The 15,245-nt window shown below is 54.3% G+C and overlaps 1 protein-coding gene across 2 annotated transcripts in view; it reads left to right on the top strand.

The window, feature by feature from the left end:
* SRGAP3 (SLIT-ROBO Rho GTPase activating protein 3) overlaps positions 1 to 15,245 on the top strand; it is a 71,741-nt gene that overhangs the window by 45,774 nt on the left and 10,722 nt on the right. Inside the window, exons 6-15 of one of the 2 annotated variants that reach the window (XM_054280714.1) lie at positions 1,067 to 1,195; positions 6,696 to 6,917; positions 7,354 to 7,455; positions 7,679 to 7,876; positions 9,125 to 9,209; positions 9,749 to 9,776; positions 11,492 to 11,594; positions 13,564 to 13,624; positions 13,965 to 14,042; positions 15,036 to 15,170. In XM_054280714.1, the coding sequence (XP_054136689.1) occupies positions 1,067 to 1,195; positions 6,696 to 6,917; positions 7,354 to 7,455; positions 7,679 to 7,876; positions 9,125 to 9,209; positions 9,749 to 9,776; positions 11,492 to 11,594; positions 13,564 to 13,624; positions 13,965 to 14,042; positions 15,036 to 15,170 (1,141 nt within the window). Of the gene's footprint in view, positions 1 to 1,066; positions 1,196 to 6,695; positions 6,918 to 7,353; positions 7,456 to 7,678; positions 7,877 to 9,124; positions 9,210 to 9,748; positions 9,777 to 11,491; positions 11,595 to 12,889; positions 12,921 to 13,563; positions 13,625 to 13,964; positions 14,043 to 15,035; positions 15,171 to 15,245 lie in introns of both variants that reach the window. The other variant, XM_054280715.1, reaches the window with a different exon arrangement.

The following is a 15,245-nucleotide window of genomic DNA, read 5'->3' on the forward strand; positions in this document are numbered from 1 at the left end:
GGGAGCTGCGACAGCAGCTGGGGGGCCTGGGGGCGATGGCTGCCGGAGCACAGCGCAGGGAGAGGTGCTGGGAGCTGCTCCTGCAGCAGCAGCTCGGCCGTGGCGTGCTCGGGGCCTGGCTGTGCCAGCTGGGAGCCCAGAGGCTGTGCTGAGGAGGGCAGTGCACCAGGGTGCCACGCTCAGCGTGGGGATGCGCCCTGGGTGGACAGCACACCCTGCTCCGGGAGGCTGGGGTTTGTCTGGGATGTGTTCTTTAAAGATGGGCTTTCAAAAAAGAACAATAGCCTTGGGTTTCCTCAGGAACTGACTCCTGGTAGCAAAAGACCAGTTGGATCTATGAAATAGCAGTGTTCTTCCTCTGTAGACTCTCTGGGAGTGGGAGTGCAGTATTTGATAGATTTTCTAGGCAAAACCCTTTGTGCTGTTCTGGCCTCAGCAAATCCCTGTGACCTCAGGATCTCCACAAGTTTTTGTGTTAATTTTGGAGGAAAGGAGACAGTTTCCCCAGCCAGGACACCTTTGCTTGCTGGCTCACCCAGCCCTGGGACATTTCTAACAGTGAACTTCTCAGAAGGGTTAATCTTTTGATTCAGCCTTCAGAGCAGGGATCTGCCTGAGCAGATGTCCCAGATCTGGAGCACATCTGCTTTCCTACAGTTTTGAATTCTGGGTCCTGTTCTGAATTGTGCAGCTTGGGCCTCTGGGCCAGATTCCACTTTGATACAGCTGCACACATCTGGAGCAAGTCCAAACGTATGTCAGCACTTCTGGGGGGGAAATTTGGCCCTCTGGTTTTGACTGATGCCAAAATCCCCAGCAGCAGCTGTGCTCAAGGGCTCCAAGCTCCTCTGAGCAGGATGCACTCATCGTGGCTGGCTGACAGTGCGAGGGGTGTTCAGATGGGATCTCCTCCACCCTGGCAAGGTCCCTGTTTTCATACCAGATACCAAGTTTTAGTAATTACCTCATCACTCCCAGGCTGCAGGGTGCTGTGGGGGTCTGTGGCAGGAGAAACTGTGCCAATACCGCCCTGTTTGTGCTCTGACACCACATTCTGCCTTTTCAGAGACAAGCCAAGTATTCTGAGAACAAGCTGAAGTGTACAAAAGCCAGGAACGACTACCTGCTGAACCTGGCAGCCACCAACGCGGCCGTCAGCAAGTACTACATCCACGACGTGTCTGACCTCATCGATGTGAGTGCCTCGCTGGGCCCAGCCTGCTGGGCTCCTGGCTGCACCCTGTGCTGCTGAGGGGCTGTCTCGGGGGCCTTAGGGGCTTCTGAACTGGGGCTGAAGGTGTCCTGGCAATTGGGTTTGCCTTGGGGTGAGCCAGGGGAGACTGAGGTTTCTGCTTGGCCCATTGGTTACTCTGTGTTTGAGACAGAAATGCTCCCCAAGGTCAGGCACAGCCTTGGCTTTGGTGCTGAACCAGAGGAGTTTTTATCTCTGCTACTGGGTGACTTTGGTGTGGATTCAGCACACGTGGCAGCGCTGTCCTGGCGGGTGGCAGCGCTGTCCTGGCTGATGGCAGTGCTGTCTGGGCTGGTGGCAGTGCTGTCCTGGATGGTGGCGGCGCTGTCCTGGCTGCTGTCCTGGCTGATGGCAGCGCTGTCCTGGCGGGTGGCAGCGCTGTCCTGGCGGGTGGCAGTGCTGTCCTGGCGGGTGGCAGCGCTGTCCTGGCGGGTGGCAGTGCTGTCCTGGCGGGTGGCAGCGCTGTCCTGGCTGATGGCAGTGCTGTCTGGGCTGGTGGCAGCGCTGTCCTGGCGGGTGGCAGTGCTGTCCTGGCTGATGGCAGCGCTGTCCTGGCGGGTGGCAGCGCTGTCCTGGATGGTGGCGGCGCTGTCCTGGCTGCTGTCCTGGCTGATGGCAGCGCTGTCCTGGCGGGTGGCAGCGCTGTCCTGGATGGTGGCGGCGCTGTCCTGGCTGCTGTCCTGGCTGATGGCAGCGCTGTCCTGGCTGATGGCAGCGCTGTCCTGGCTGATGGCAGTGCTGTCCTGGCGGGTGGCAGCGCTGTCCTGGCGGGTGGCAGTGCTGTCCTGGATGGTGGCAGCGCTGTCCTGGCTGCTGTCCGGGCTGGGGAAGGCACCGTGGGGCTTTGTCCCGGTGCTCCTGGCAGGGAACAGCCCCAGGGCAGGAACTGCTGCAGGCAGCTTCGTGGCAATGGCAGGAACTGAGCTCTGGTGACTCCTGCAAACTGCTTTGAGATGATTCAGAGAAGGGATTTACCCAGAGAAGGGATTTCTGCTTCTTCCTTTATCGGGCATCCCACAGCGTGTAGATTGCACTGTGCAGTTTCTTCCTGCTGGAGTTGCCTCAGTGAGTGCATAAATAGCTGAGCTTGAAGCACTGAGTTACCATCATTACCTAATGTACAATTTGAAAAGCTGCTTGAGTGTTTACCTCCTTTCCCAGCCCATTAGCATGTAGTTACACTTCTGAGAATTAAAGTAAGTCTGATGCAAATTCCCAATGACTTCAAGATTTTCATATATGATAAAATACTCTTCATTATGCTTTGTTCTCTTTATTATTGAAGATGTGTTAAAAAACAAGTAAGTTGATCTTGGAGACATTTGAATGGCAGGGTATGAGAACACCTCAATTTATCTGCAGGCTTTCTGCTTTTGCAGTGCATATTCTTTCTTCTGTTAAATTATTTTTTAAGCAAGAATGACTTCATTTTGTGGAGATTTTTGAACTTTGATTTTCCGGAGTTTTGCTGAGTTCCATTTTAATTCTGTCTGTTTATATTATTCTTCCCAACTTTTATTTCCTCACTGACACTTCCTCTGGAGTCAGCAGATGGCATTTCTCCCACATTCCAGAAATCCCTTCAGGGACTTCAGCTAAAGCATCTTTAACATGGAGCAATGAAATTTCCCCAGTTACAAAGTCTGTTCATCAAAGAAACAAAATACTGGATGTGTGAGCTGAGCTCGGGGCAGCTCTGAGCCGGGCTGGGCACGCTCTGAGCCTGCCTGACCACACTCTTGTGGCTCCTGGCAGCTCCTCCACCATGGAATGGTGAGGGATGCTCCAGGCTGGCTCTCTGGGACGGGGAGAGGCGACAGGGCTTGCACACCCTCCATCTCCAGTACAAATTGCCACGTGCAGCTGCTGATTTCACACAAATCCGAACCGTCAGGACGCTGCAGAGCCAATTTACCGACGTTTCCCCCAAATCCCAGCTGCCTCGGTGTCATCTCTGGGCACAGCCCTGCCATCACTGGGTGTCCCTGCAGAGCAGTGGCAGGGACAAAGCCGTGCTCCGCTCTCCTGCTCTGGCGAGGCCCCAGCTGCTGCAGGAGGGAGGGAAGCCTCCCAGGGCTGCGGCTTAATGAGAACTGTGAAGCCCATCAGAGGAGCCGTGAAGGGGCGCGGAGCCGTCTGCCCCTCTGTCTCCAGTGGCCTTGTTGTTTTGTCCTAGAAAGGAAGGGAAGAATATAGAGATAGATCAAATTAGCCTTGGACTGTCAGTGCACCACGGGGCCTCCTCCTCGGATGACACGTGCCTCTGTTTAAGTGCCTGGGCTTGTCTCATTACTGTCATTAACTGTGTGACCAAGTTAATCTTTTTGGCCATGTATGCAAAGAGGAGATAAAGCTCCTTATCCATCCCTCTGGAGTTCTCTGGGAAATGGCTGCAAAATAGTTTGAAGTGGTCACATGAAGGATATCACTGGATTCAGCGGAGAAAATGGAACAGGCAGTTTGCATACAAACTGATCTGCCAAAACGTGCGCAGCCTCCTCTGAGACCTTCTGGAGCAGTAACCCACCTCCCTATGGATTAGTGATTGCTGTATCTGAGACAAGCCAGGAAAGGACGGGAACTCTGAGGAAATTCAGTGTTACATGGAACTGTGGAATTGCTTGATCCCTGGCAAAATCATCTGAGTCAAGTTAGGGAACAGAAACAGCAGCTGAAATAGTTATGCCAGATATCCTCAGTTGGCTTTACTGGCCTGGTTGAGCAGGGCTTGGAGCAACCTGGGCTGCTGGAAGGTGTCGCTGTTCGTGGCAGGGTGGTTGAAATTGGATAATCTTTAAGGTCTCTCCCAGAATAAACTACCTGGGCTTCTGTGATTTACTTGCCACACAGCACAGCTCTGGATTTTGCAGCTATGTCAAGAGAGTAGAGGCCAGAAATTAAAAGAAGCATATAATTATTATGTATTATGTGTATAATTAAAAATAGTGCCAAATATTTTTTATAAACAAATAAGGAAAAAAATGCATAGCAGAGGGAAGAGAGCAGAGCAAATGAGTTGGGCTCTTTGTTTGCAGCAGTGCTGGTCCTGTGGAGGCAGGGGCGTCACTGCTCTGCCTGGGATGATGAGGGGTGGCTTGCAGGGCACCCAGGTGTCACTCTGGGGTTCCCCTTGCTCAGGTCAAGGCGTGGGCCTGGCTGAGCTCTGTCGTGTCTGGGTTCAGCCTCCCAGATAACAGAGGGGCTCTGTTGCTGGAGCCACAGAGCACTGTGTGCCTTTCCCTCTCCCGGAGCCCGGGAGTGCCCCCCGTGCAGCTCTGGGTGGGCAGGGGCAGGCACGCAGGTATTCGGCTGCTCCCATGGTGTTCTGGCCACATGTGCTTGCTTGAGCTGCAGGAGCCGGTTTGTTTCTCAGGCTGAACACTGGGATATTTCCAGCCCTTGCAGGGTGTTACGAGCCGTGATGAATTAATGCTTGGGGAGCTCTGAGCTTGGCAGATGAAAGGCGCTGTGGAAGGGCTGGGATTATTATTTGTGGTTCTAATTTATTTGCCATCAAAGGGATGAGAGGGGTGAGAAAATGCCATTTGTTCTGGGGCTGGGAGCATCGGTTTGAAGTCTTTTTTTTCTTCCTTTTTCTTCTCCCCTCCCCATTGTCGTTCCTCTGGGAATTGCGTGGAAATCCCTGCTCCGTCTTTTCTTCTCTGGGCGCCCGTGTGTGAAGCAGCCGTGCCCATCACCAGGGCTGCGGTGTGTGCAGGAGGTGCCGCCCCGCTTTTCAGGAGCACCTGATTTCTGGGCACTGCCAACCACCGCCGGCTTCAGTGTTAGCCCAGCAGCAAAAAAGGGGAAACATTTCACGTGGAACTTTGTCCTGAAAGCAGCTGGCAATGCCCTGAGCCCCTCTGCTTGGGTTCTGTGCCGTGCAGTGCTTTGCCTTGTAGGGCTCGGGTTTGTGTGCTTTGGGAATTCCCACCCTTGAGCAGTGGCACATATTTCCTCCTGGTGCTGTTTCTTGCGGCCCAGTCGCTGTGATTGCAGGGCTGGGAGGTGCTGGGGAGCGCACAGGCCGTTCCCAGGGCACAGGGCTGTGCTCAGCTGGGCAGGGCTGCAGTGCTGGTCCTCCCCCAGTGCTGGCACGGGGCCCTGGCCCTGGTCCCTGCCCCGGCTCTGTGCAGCCCCTCGGCCGCATTGTTCCAGCTCTGGGGCTGCTGTACAAACAACCCGCAGTGCTCCTATGGGTGCTCATGCTGGAACTGTCTCATGGGAGAGGCTTGCAGCACAGAGTGAGGATTTGCCCCAAGCAGCAAATGGAAATTCGCCCCTTATCTTTTTTGTGTTGCTTGTTGATTTTTTTAAGGCAGGTCTGTGCCAGTCCATGACTGCCCATACTCTCAATTAATGTGATTAGAGGCTAACCAGAAGCAGGATAAATGGAGAGCTGTGACAATTAGATAGTTTTTACAAAATTGCTCATTATTGCACATGGGTTTTCATAGGTTTTAAAAACTAGGAGGGACAGTGGGGCTGGCAATTGATGCAGTGTAGCTTTGCTGCTGCTGGTTTTAGCAGAGGCTGAAGCCAGCACAGCCCTGCCATGATGTGATCTGAGCCGAGCGGTGTCACCTCACATTGGCACCAAGCATGAGATGGCTTCTTGGGTCAGAGCTGCTTGTGGCACCAGCTGAGATTTTGGGCTTCACTTCGAGTTTATCAATATGAATTTCGGGAAGTATTTCTTCACAGAAGGGATTGTCAGACACTGGAACGGGCTGCCCAGGGAAGTGGTGATTTCCATCCCTGGAGGTGTTCAAGGAATAGCTGGACGTGGCATTCAGTGCTCGGGGCTGGGTGACAAGGTGGGGATTGGTCACAGGTTGGACTGGCTCAGCTCTGATGGAGCTTTCAGGGCAACAAATCCCTGTGTTGGTATGACACTTGACATGCCAAATTCAGTTATAGTGGGGACAATGTTTAAAGCCAGTTTTTTAAAGTACAGTATTTTGGCAGCAGTTAACTCCAAGATTTATCATTTTCCCTAAGACAGACATGAGAGTGATCAGCAGCGTGAGGAGCTGCTCCATGGTGGGAGGCAGGCAGCTGCCCAGGGACAGAGCAGGATGGCACACACCACAGGGCCTGGTGTATGCAGGATGGCACACACCACAGGGCCTGGTGTATGCAGGATGGCACACACCACAGGGCCTGGTGTATGCAGGATGGCACACACCCCAGGGCCTGGTGTATGCAGGATGGCACACACCACAGGGCCTGGTGTATGCAGGATGGCACACACCACAGGGCATGGTGTATGCAGGATGGCACACACCACAGGGCATGGTGTATGCAGGATGGCACACACCCCAGGGCCTGGTGTATGCAGGATGGCACACACCCCGCCTTGCTTCAGCTTCCATCTGTGTGTGCGAGCCTTGCAAAATGCTTTGGGAGTTTGTGTGAGCAGAGCCTCCTTTGTGTTTGCCAGTGCTGCGACCTGGGCTTCCACGCCAGCCTCGCTCGCACCTTCAGGACGTACCTGTCGGCAGAGTACAACCTGGAGACGTCGCGGCACGAGGGCCTGGACGTCATCGAGAACGCCGTGGACAACCTGGACGCGCGCAGCGACAAGCACACCATCATGGACATGTGCAACCAGGTCTTCTGCCCGCCGCTCAAGTTCGAGTTCCAGCCCCACATGGGGGACGAGGTAACGCGCTCACCTGTGGGGCTGCACGGGGCCTGGCCCTGCTCTGAAGCATCCCTGTGAAACTGTCCCCGACTCCTCACCCCTCTCTGCTGCCTTCACACACTGCTGTTCGTGTGTCCCTTCCTAATGAGACTCTGGGCTCGTTAGGGCTCCTCCTTTCAGGCTGCCTCTTGCTCCATGTCTGTCCCAATTAGGGAGCCCGTGGTTTGGCTCTCTCTGCCCCACAGATCTGCACGGGGAGCTGTGATTAACCTGCTGTAACTGGGAGAGGCAGAAACACTCGGTGCTGGCCTGGGCCCAGGGCACTGCTCGTGGGACACACGGCAACACAGCCTCTCTGGAGGCTGCCAGGAGCTTGTGGGGGCTGGAGGGAATGGTGTGGGTATGGCAGCGCGTGTCTGGTCCGTGCATGACCCTGCAATGTCTCCTGTCTCAGGTGTGCCAGGTGAGCGCCCAGCAGCCTGTGCAGACCGAGCTGCTGATGCGGTACCACCAGCTGCAGTCTCGGCTGGCCACCCTCAAGATAGAGAATGAGGAGGTAAGAGCTGGGCTCTGTGGCAGCCCTGCTGAGCCTTTCTTCCTCTGGAGCTTTCCTGGTGCGCTCAGGTGTGGAGCCCCTCCTATGGCAGAGCTGGAAGTACCCACAGACTGCAGCCAGTGCTAGCCCAGGGCTCAGCAGCTGCCTGTTGAGGGGTTGTTTTGGCTCAGGATGTGTCCTTTTCCCAGTCTGCCTCAAACCCACGCTGTCCTGTTTCCCATAGGTACGGAAAACGCTGGATGCCACGATGCAGACCTTGCAGGACATGCTGACAGTGGAAGATTTTGATGTTTCAGATGCCTTCCAGCACAGCCGCTCCACTGAGTCGGTCAAATCAGCTGCATCAGAGACCTACATGAGCAAAATCAACATTGCCAAGAGGAGAGCCAACCAGCAGGAGACTGAAATGTTCTATTTCACTGTGAGTCTCAGCTCAGGCATACAGAACACGAAGCATTAATTGCCAGGGCTGAGGCCCAGTTAAGTGCTCATTAGTGAAGAGCAAGAACCAATTCAGTCTCTTTAAGTACTTGTCTTCTGTCAGATTTGGGTCTGGAATGCATTTCAGTGGCAGAGCACTACGCAGGGACTGACAATCCAGTGCCTGCCTTGTTTTTCTCTTTGAAGGAACAACTGGAGCAGCTAGATGAGATTCAGAACTTACTGATTGGAGCAGGAGAGGCTCAGAGCAGGGTGCAGACTCCAGATGGCCTCACCATGGCCACCATCCAGGGTCTCTTCAGGGAGGCCTTCAGGACTGTGAACTATGAGCCAAGTCTTCCTCTCTGGCCTTTACAGCTTAAGTTTGCCCTTGGCCCAGGGATGAGCTGAAGCCATGACATGCCAAGGAAGGCACAAAAGCAGGGCTGTGGTGTGTGTGCCTGCCCTGCAGCTCATGCTGCACTCCCAGGCAGGGCCCAGGTCTCTGTTCTGGTCCCTGAAATACAGGCGGCAGCCATGAGTTCACCAGAAGCCTCCCTCATCTCAGTGTGGGTCACAGCCTGTGGTTAACAGCATCTTGGGATGTGTTACATATGCATAGAAGAGCTTGTGCTTTCTCTTGGTAATATTATTGTAAATTCGGGGGGGAATTGCAATTTTCATTTGGAATTGTGCTGGGGATTACTTTAATGGTTTTTGCGGAGATTTGATCTTTCCCATTCTCCGTGTTCCATTTTCCATCTCTTGTCTCGCTCTGTGCTCTCAGCTGTGTAGTGCCTTGCTCCGGAGCGTTCTGGGTGTCTGACAGCCTGGCTGGGGGATGGCAGTGCTCGTGCACAGTGTCACCAGCTGCACGGGGCACCTGGCAGGCCCTGCCTGCGAGGGCTCAGCACTGGCAGTTCTTGCTTGCCTTTGTTGGTTTGCACAGAGGCGAAGCCTTGGCAGTGCAGGGAGAGCTGCTTTGATTTCCTAGGCTGTTCCCAGAGGCCTGACAAAAGAAAGCCAGCTTTGAACTCTTTGTCCCTCCCTGCGTTCCCAGGCAGGAGGGGCAGCTCCAAGGAGACCAGGCTCATAAGAGACCATCAGGGCAGGGGCTGGAGCAGGGAGAAGTGATCAGACCCTGCTGAGCCCTGCAGCACAGCTGGTGCAGCCTCCTGAGCCCCCGGGCTGCAGTGAGCATCCATTAGGGGCTGTGTGCTTAACCCACCCCTTTGTTCTTTAATTCCAGAAATTTAAGGAGTATCTGAATGGCAGTAACCTCATCACGAAGCTCCAGGCTAAGCACGACCTGCTGAAGCAAACTCTGGGAGAAGGTGAGTTGGGGTCAGGTCCAGGGAGGATCCTCCCATCACCTGAGAGGGCCAAACCACGTGTCACCTGCCAGCCTCCCCTGTGTGTGTTCTCCTGCGTGGCTGAGGGTTCTGTGCCCGGCTGCTGCTGCTCAGCCCAGCCAGTGACACACAAAACCATGATTTCCTTGGATCTCTCCTCCCACTTTTCTTTGGGAGTGCACATGGGGAATCTCTTTGAATCTGAAACTGTGTGCTGAAGTGCTGGGTTACTTCTCCAGCAGCAGAGATTGCCACTCACTCCCACCCTCTGCCTCTTTCCTTCCTCTCCCTCTTCTCCCTCAGAAGATTCTAATCTTCTCCCTCCAGATTTCTGATCTGTCTTTTAATGGTGGGGGCACAGGTGGGCACCTCTCCTCCCCAAATGCAGCTTCTCTCTGCTGGAAGCCATTCCCTGGGGGTAGGAGCCAGCAGTGAGGCTGTGAGCTCCTGTGCAGCTGGGCTCTGCAGTCCTTTGCTGGTGGCTGATGTGGAGGCATGATGGGAACTTGTGTTTCTTGCAGGTGAAAGAGCTGAGTGTGGAACAACCAGGTGAGCACTTTCTTGCCCTTCTTGCTCCTGGGGAGGGCCGGCTCTGGCAGGAGGGAGCTGTGGGAAGGGGGGTTTGCTTTGCTGCAGCTTGGTGGGGTTCAGCCCCTGTGCTGGCAGTCCCTGTGCCCCGCAGCCTGCTTCCCAGCTGCATGGCCTGGGCTGCTGGGCTCAGGGGGATGGAGGCAGCCCTTGGTTCTGCTGCAGTGTGGTTGCTGGCTGGCTGGCTGGCTCTGATGTGCCTGGATGTGCTTTGTCAGCACAGTGCAATGCCCTGGAGCGTAGCTGAGGTGCGGTTGTGTTCAGGCAGGGTCACACCAAGGTGTCCACTCACTCACTCCCTGCCCTCCCTCTTCCTTTGAGGACTTTAATACCTCCCTGAAATCCTCTCCCAGCTCTGGGTGCTTTACCTATGAGTGCAGAGCATGCCTGTATCACAGACTTCATCCCCCTACTGCAGGAGATAGGGCTGGCACAGATGTGACAGAGAGGAGGCTTTGATCCGTGTCCAGTCCGTGGAGCATCTCCGCAGAGCTCCAGTGTTTTGCTAGGAGTGTGCTGGGGCTCTGACAGCGAGACACGGGCCAGCAAAGCCTCCAAACAGCTCCCTAGAACATGCTCTCTGTGTGTCAGCTCGTTCCAGCCTTGTTTGTGTTTAATAGCCCCAAAAGCTGCGTTCCCTGTTGGAAGTGGAGAAGCAGATGGTGCAGCCTGGGCTGCCTTGCCAGGCAGGAAGGAGGCTCCTTGTGCTGCCAGCACCGGGGCTGGGCACCCAGCGGGGCACCGAGGTGCTGTCAGGACAGAGAGCCGGCCTCAGAGAGCAGGGCTGTGCAGTGTGGCACCCTGAGGGGCTGGGGTGGCCCTGCTCCCCGAGCCCCATGCCCCGGGGGTGTGCAGGGCCCTGGCTGGGGCTGCAGGCACAGTCCCTGCCGTGCGTGGGGCAGGGCTGCTCCCAACGGGCAGCGTCGCCTCTGCTCCCCAGTTACCCCTCAGAGGAGCGGCTGGAACCTGTAGGGGTGTACGGTCACGTTGTTTCATTGCAGGCATCTGATTAAGGAACCAGCAGGCCCCCGCTGTCCCCTTTGCACTGAGCTCTGTGTGGTGTCCATGTCTGTTCCATGAGATCTCCTGCATGAAGGCTCCCAGCACCAGTTTTGTGTGTGTCTGCAGTTGTGTTCTCTCCCCTGCAGACATCAGGACAGCCTGGGCCAGAGGGCAGGGCAGAAATCTCTTTGGGATTTTGTGGTGTTTTTCTCATCCCCATCCCTGGGATTCCAAGCAGAAGTTAGATACAGCGCTGTGGAGGTGTTCCCACTGTCCTCATTCTGGCCTCTTCCTGTGAGCAGAGTGAATTCTGTTTAGGAACAGGAATACCCCAGCGTTTTCTGGGGTAGCTGCGGATATATTGTTTATTTTGGATCCAACTCCTCAGCTGCTCTTGGTGCCTGTTCAGGCTGAGGGCGTGCTGAGCTGGCAGCGGTGGGAGGCAGGTGTTAAATCCAGCTGGCCACCAGTGCTGTTGGTTTCCTGCTGGGGTGGTGTCCGTGTGGGTCACACCAGTGTCAGTGCCTGCAGGGTGTGTGGAGCTGCGCATCAAATCCTCACAGAGCGACTCTTCTGTTTGATTTCTTATTCTCAGTTATAACCTGTGAGATCTCACCCTGTCTTTGCGTTTATGTTGGTGTTTTGTTGATTTATATTGTTCCATTTTCTCCCAGGCCCCCCTGTCTTCCCCCTAAGCCACAGAAAATGAGGAGACCTAGGCCTCTCTCAGTGTATAATCATAAACTCTTTAACGGCAATATGGAAACATTCATTAAGGTACTTGCTGGCTTGCAGTAGGAGTGTCTGTGAACGCTGGGAATGGAATGGTGGCTTTCCTGTCCTGGCTGCTTGCCATCCTCAGGGGTCCCTCTGGCCCATCTGCACCCAGCTGGCATGGCCAGCACGGCTTTGCCTCGGTGGTGGTTTCTCTCCATAGCTGCCCTGGTGCATCCCTGGTGTTCTGTCCCATCAGCTGTGTGCTCCAGACCCCACCCATGGCTGCTGGCCATGTGCACTGAGGCAGTGCTGGCTGAGTGTCCTCATTGTCCTGCTGCTTCTACCCATCCTGGGAGGAAAGGTTGCACAAGCTCAGCCCAGCCCTCAAAGGAGCAGCAGACAGACCCCCTTCCTCTTTTGGGTGGTCGTCCATCCTTGTGGCTGAGAAGGAAGATAAATGACCCCAGAAGTGTTTTCCCCTTTCAATGACTGTCAGCCTGGGGTCGAAATCCTGTTGTAGGGGTGTCCATGTGGGAGGGCAGACAGGTGACCCTCAGCCTCACACACAAAGGCATCAGTAGCAGCCAGCCCAGCTGGCTCATCCCCTGCCAGCTGCTGACAGTGGTGTCCTGTAATCCTGCTCTGGAGAAAGCTTCAGGGAAAACACTTTGGGAAGCTGTAAAGACAAGCTGTTGGATTAGGTGACTAATAGGCATCATCTGGCTGGGGTTTATTGCCTCAAGCTCAGCCCTAAGCCCGAGGGCAGTGTCTGTACACAGCACCAGCACGGGGAGTACTGGCCCCGCTGGCAAAGCCTGTAATCGCGTTAGGATTTGTGATTACTCCTGACTTAAACTGCTTTTTAAAAAAGTAATGCTCATTAAATCCCAGGCTGTTCAGCACTGAGAAGGAGGAACTACCTGCTCTAGAAATCCATCTGAGCAGGAGAGTCCCGTGCTAGCAGAGACCCTCTGGGGGACGGCTGCCTGCCCTTGGGGTGTACAGCCTCACAGGCAGCTGGGCCATGGGCAGCTGCCCGGATGTCCCCTGGCCACCAGTGCCCCCATGGCTGCCCAGTGCCCCAGGCAAGGGCTGTCCCTGTCCTCGGGCTCCTGGGACGGCCGCAGGTTCAGGCAGGGAGGAAGTCCCAGAGGCAGATCACTGAGGCTGGGGTGCAGTGTGCCAAAGGGGTTTGGGAGGGAGGGTGCACATCCCAAAGGCCTGTGTTGGCCCTTGCTAAGCTGCCATTGCATTTGAGCATTCACGGCCTCCGAAGGAGATGCTTACCTCTAACTGAACTTATCCCTGCTTAATCTGTTCTCTTTTTCCCACTCTGCTGCTTTTGTTGTGCTCAGAGGAAGGAGGAATGCACGAACGAGGAATCAGGTACTTACTGGAGACCCCAGATTCCCATCTGCAAGACAGAGGGAATTGCCCAGAGATGCCACTGTGCTCTGCTGGAAAAACCCAAAGAGAAATGTGTCCCCTTGGGCTGTCAGACATGCCCCACGGTCCCCTTGAGCTTCTGCCACAGGGGGCCTGGGGAGAAACCAGAATTCACCACTGGCTCAGACTCAGGCACTTGGCTCCATACCCAGTGGTGTTTGTTGGGTTTTTTAGAACCTGCTGACAATGGCTCTTTCCTTCACTGGAAATATTGTTGTAAGCTGCGTTACGGGAAGTTTATTCCATCAGCCAGGGGTAGCACAAGTTTTATTTCAGCTCAGCATTCCATCTTTGGGGTGGAATAGCTGTGATCCCTCGTGGCAGTCTCCTGTCTGAGCCAGACAGGGAGCAGCAATGTTTCACACACCTTAGTGACAGCTTTCCTGGGCATTTTTGGCTGTACACGGTATCCTCAGCACTCTTTGATGGCTCCATGTTTGTAACACCTCCTTTCCTGCCTGTCCTCTTACTAAACTCCACAGCTTTAATTTTCAAATCTCTGGTCTTGCAATCTTTAATGCGTTTCCCATGCTTTGTTAGCAATAAACCAGTAATTTTTCTCTTTTCCTTTCCTTTCCTGAAGGATTCAGGACAGGCCATTCCACTTGTTGTAGAAAGCTGCATCCGCTACATCAATCTGTATGGTAAGTTGGCTCAGCACAGCCCCAGCAACCTGCCAAGGAGAAAGTGCTGGAGTGAGCAGGGAGAGCCAGCAGGGGCTGCCTGCACTCTGTTCTCCGTGCCTCAGTTTAGAATTGCATGGCATTGGCTGACTGGCCACTAGTGAGGTTTTACTGGCCCTCACCCTTTCAGCACCTTGATCTGGGGGCCGTGGTTGGAGAATATGAGCAGAAGTGGGGGTGCAGGCTGTCCCTGCTCGGTCCAAGCCTGTCTGGTGCATGGACTCCTGGGTTCTCCTGCTTTGACCTGCAGGTATTGCCCAGCAGTTCCAGAAAGCTCTCCTCAAGCATTGTTCTCTTCCAGGCCTCCAGCAGCAGGGCATCTTCAGAGTCCCTGGCTCCCAGGTGGAAGTCAATGACATCAAGAACTCGTTTGAGAGAGGTGTGTAGCTGGGGTGTGCAGGTACAGCAGGATGCCCTGCCTGAGCAGGATCCTTGTGGGAGGTGATGGGTGCATTAGCCAGGCTGTAAATCCTGTGTTAAAGCCCATTGTGCTATGAGACATGAGCAGGTTTTATCCCTTCTGGGTTTCCCAATGTTGTGTCTCTGGCAGCAGTGAAGAGTTACCCAGGGAAGGAGTATGAAAAGTAGGGGTATGTGTAGAGGTCTTTTCCACAGTCATTAAAAACACAAGAGCCATAAGAGTTTGCTGGGAACCCTTGTTCAGCCTTCCTGCAGCAGTTTGCCAAGGGACGTGCTGCATTCCCTGTCCCTGGTGCCAGTGCTAGCTGTGGAGGTGCCAGTGAATCTGCTGAGAAAATTCTCTCAGTGAGAAAGGGAAAGCAGTCCTGCTGTCCTGAGTGGAGGGGAGCTGTGACAGGGACAGTCCTGCTGGGAATAGTGACCCTTAATCCTTGAGCAGCATTGGAAGGATCAGGATGAAGGTGGATGGGCCAATGGATAAGGCAGTGTTAGGATTGTCAAAGGCTGGAGGATTTGCACATCCAGTTTAGAATGAATTAGTATCCAAATCTCGGGGGCACTGAAAGCCTTTCACAGATTTAAGTCAGTACAAAGCTATCCAGGGCCGTTGGGCCCATTCCAGAGGTGTAATTGTATCCTCCAGCCAAGCCTGTCCTCTCAGCCTTTCACTCTGTGTCGTTCAGACCTCCCCAGCTTTCTGGGCTGGTGCTGTAAATGGAAGGAGTTCGCTGAGCTGGAAACAGTGAAGGAGAAACAACCAATATCATCCTTGTCCTCAGGAAAGGTTTGGAATTCCCCAGTAAAACTGTTTTCAGGAAAAATCAGCATTGCCATTGCACATGAGGAGGGTTTCTAACACTGGGAAATTTGGGTGTTCCACTAAATGATGAAAACCTCTTGTGCTAGTCCAGCTTGATGGGGATGCTGAATATAAATCCTTTTCTGTGGGCAGGTGAAGACCCCCTCGCTGATGACCAGAACGAACGAGACATTAACTCAGTGGCTGGAGTCTTGAAGCTGTATTTCCGAGGACTGGAAAACCCCCTCTTTCCTAAGGAAAGGTTTCAAGATTTGATATCTACTATAAGTAAGTACATGTGACAGCTCTTTGTGGAGAGCTGGCTGGGACAAGAGAAGCAATAAATGGGTGTCCCAGCGTAAG

Source organism: Melozone crissalis, unplaced genomic scaffold (genome assembly GCF_028551555.1).
Source record: "Melozone crissalis strain CALT ecotype California unplaced genomic scaffold, PUWL_Pcris_2 ptg000029l_1, whole genome shotgun sequence".
NCBI lineage: Eukaryota > Metazoa > Chordata > Aves > Passeriformes > Passerellidae > Melozone > Melozone crissalis.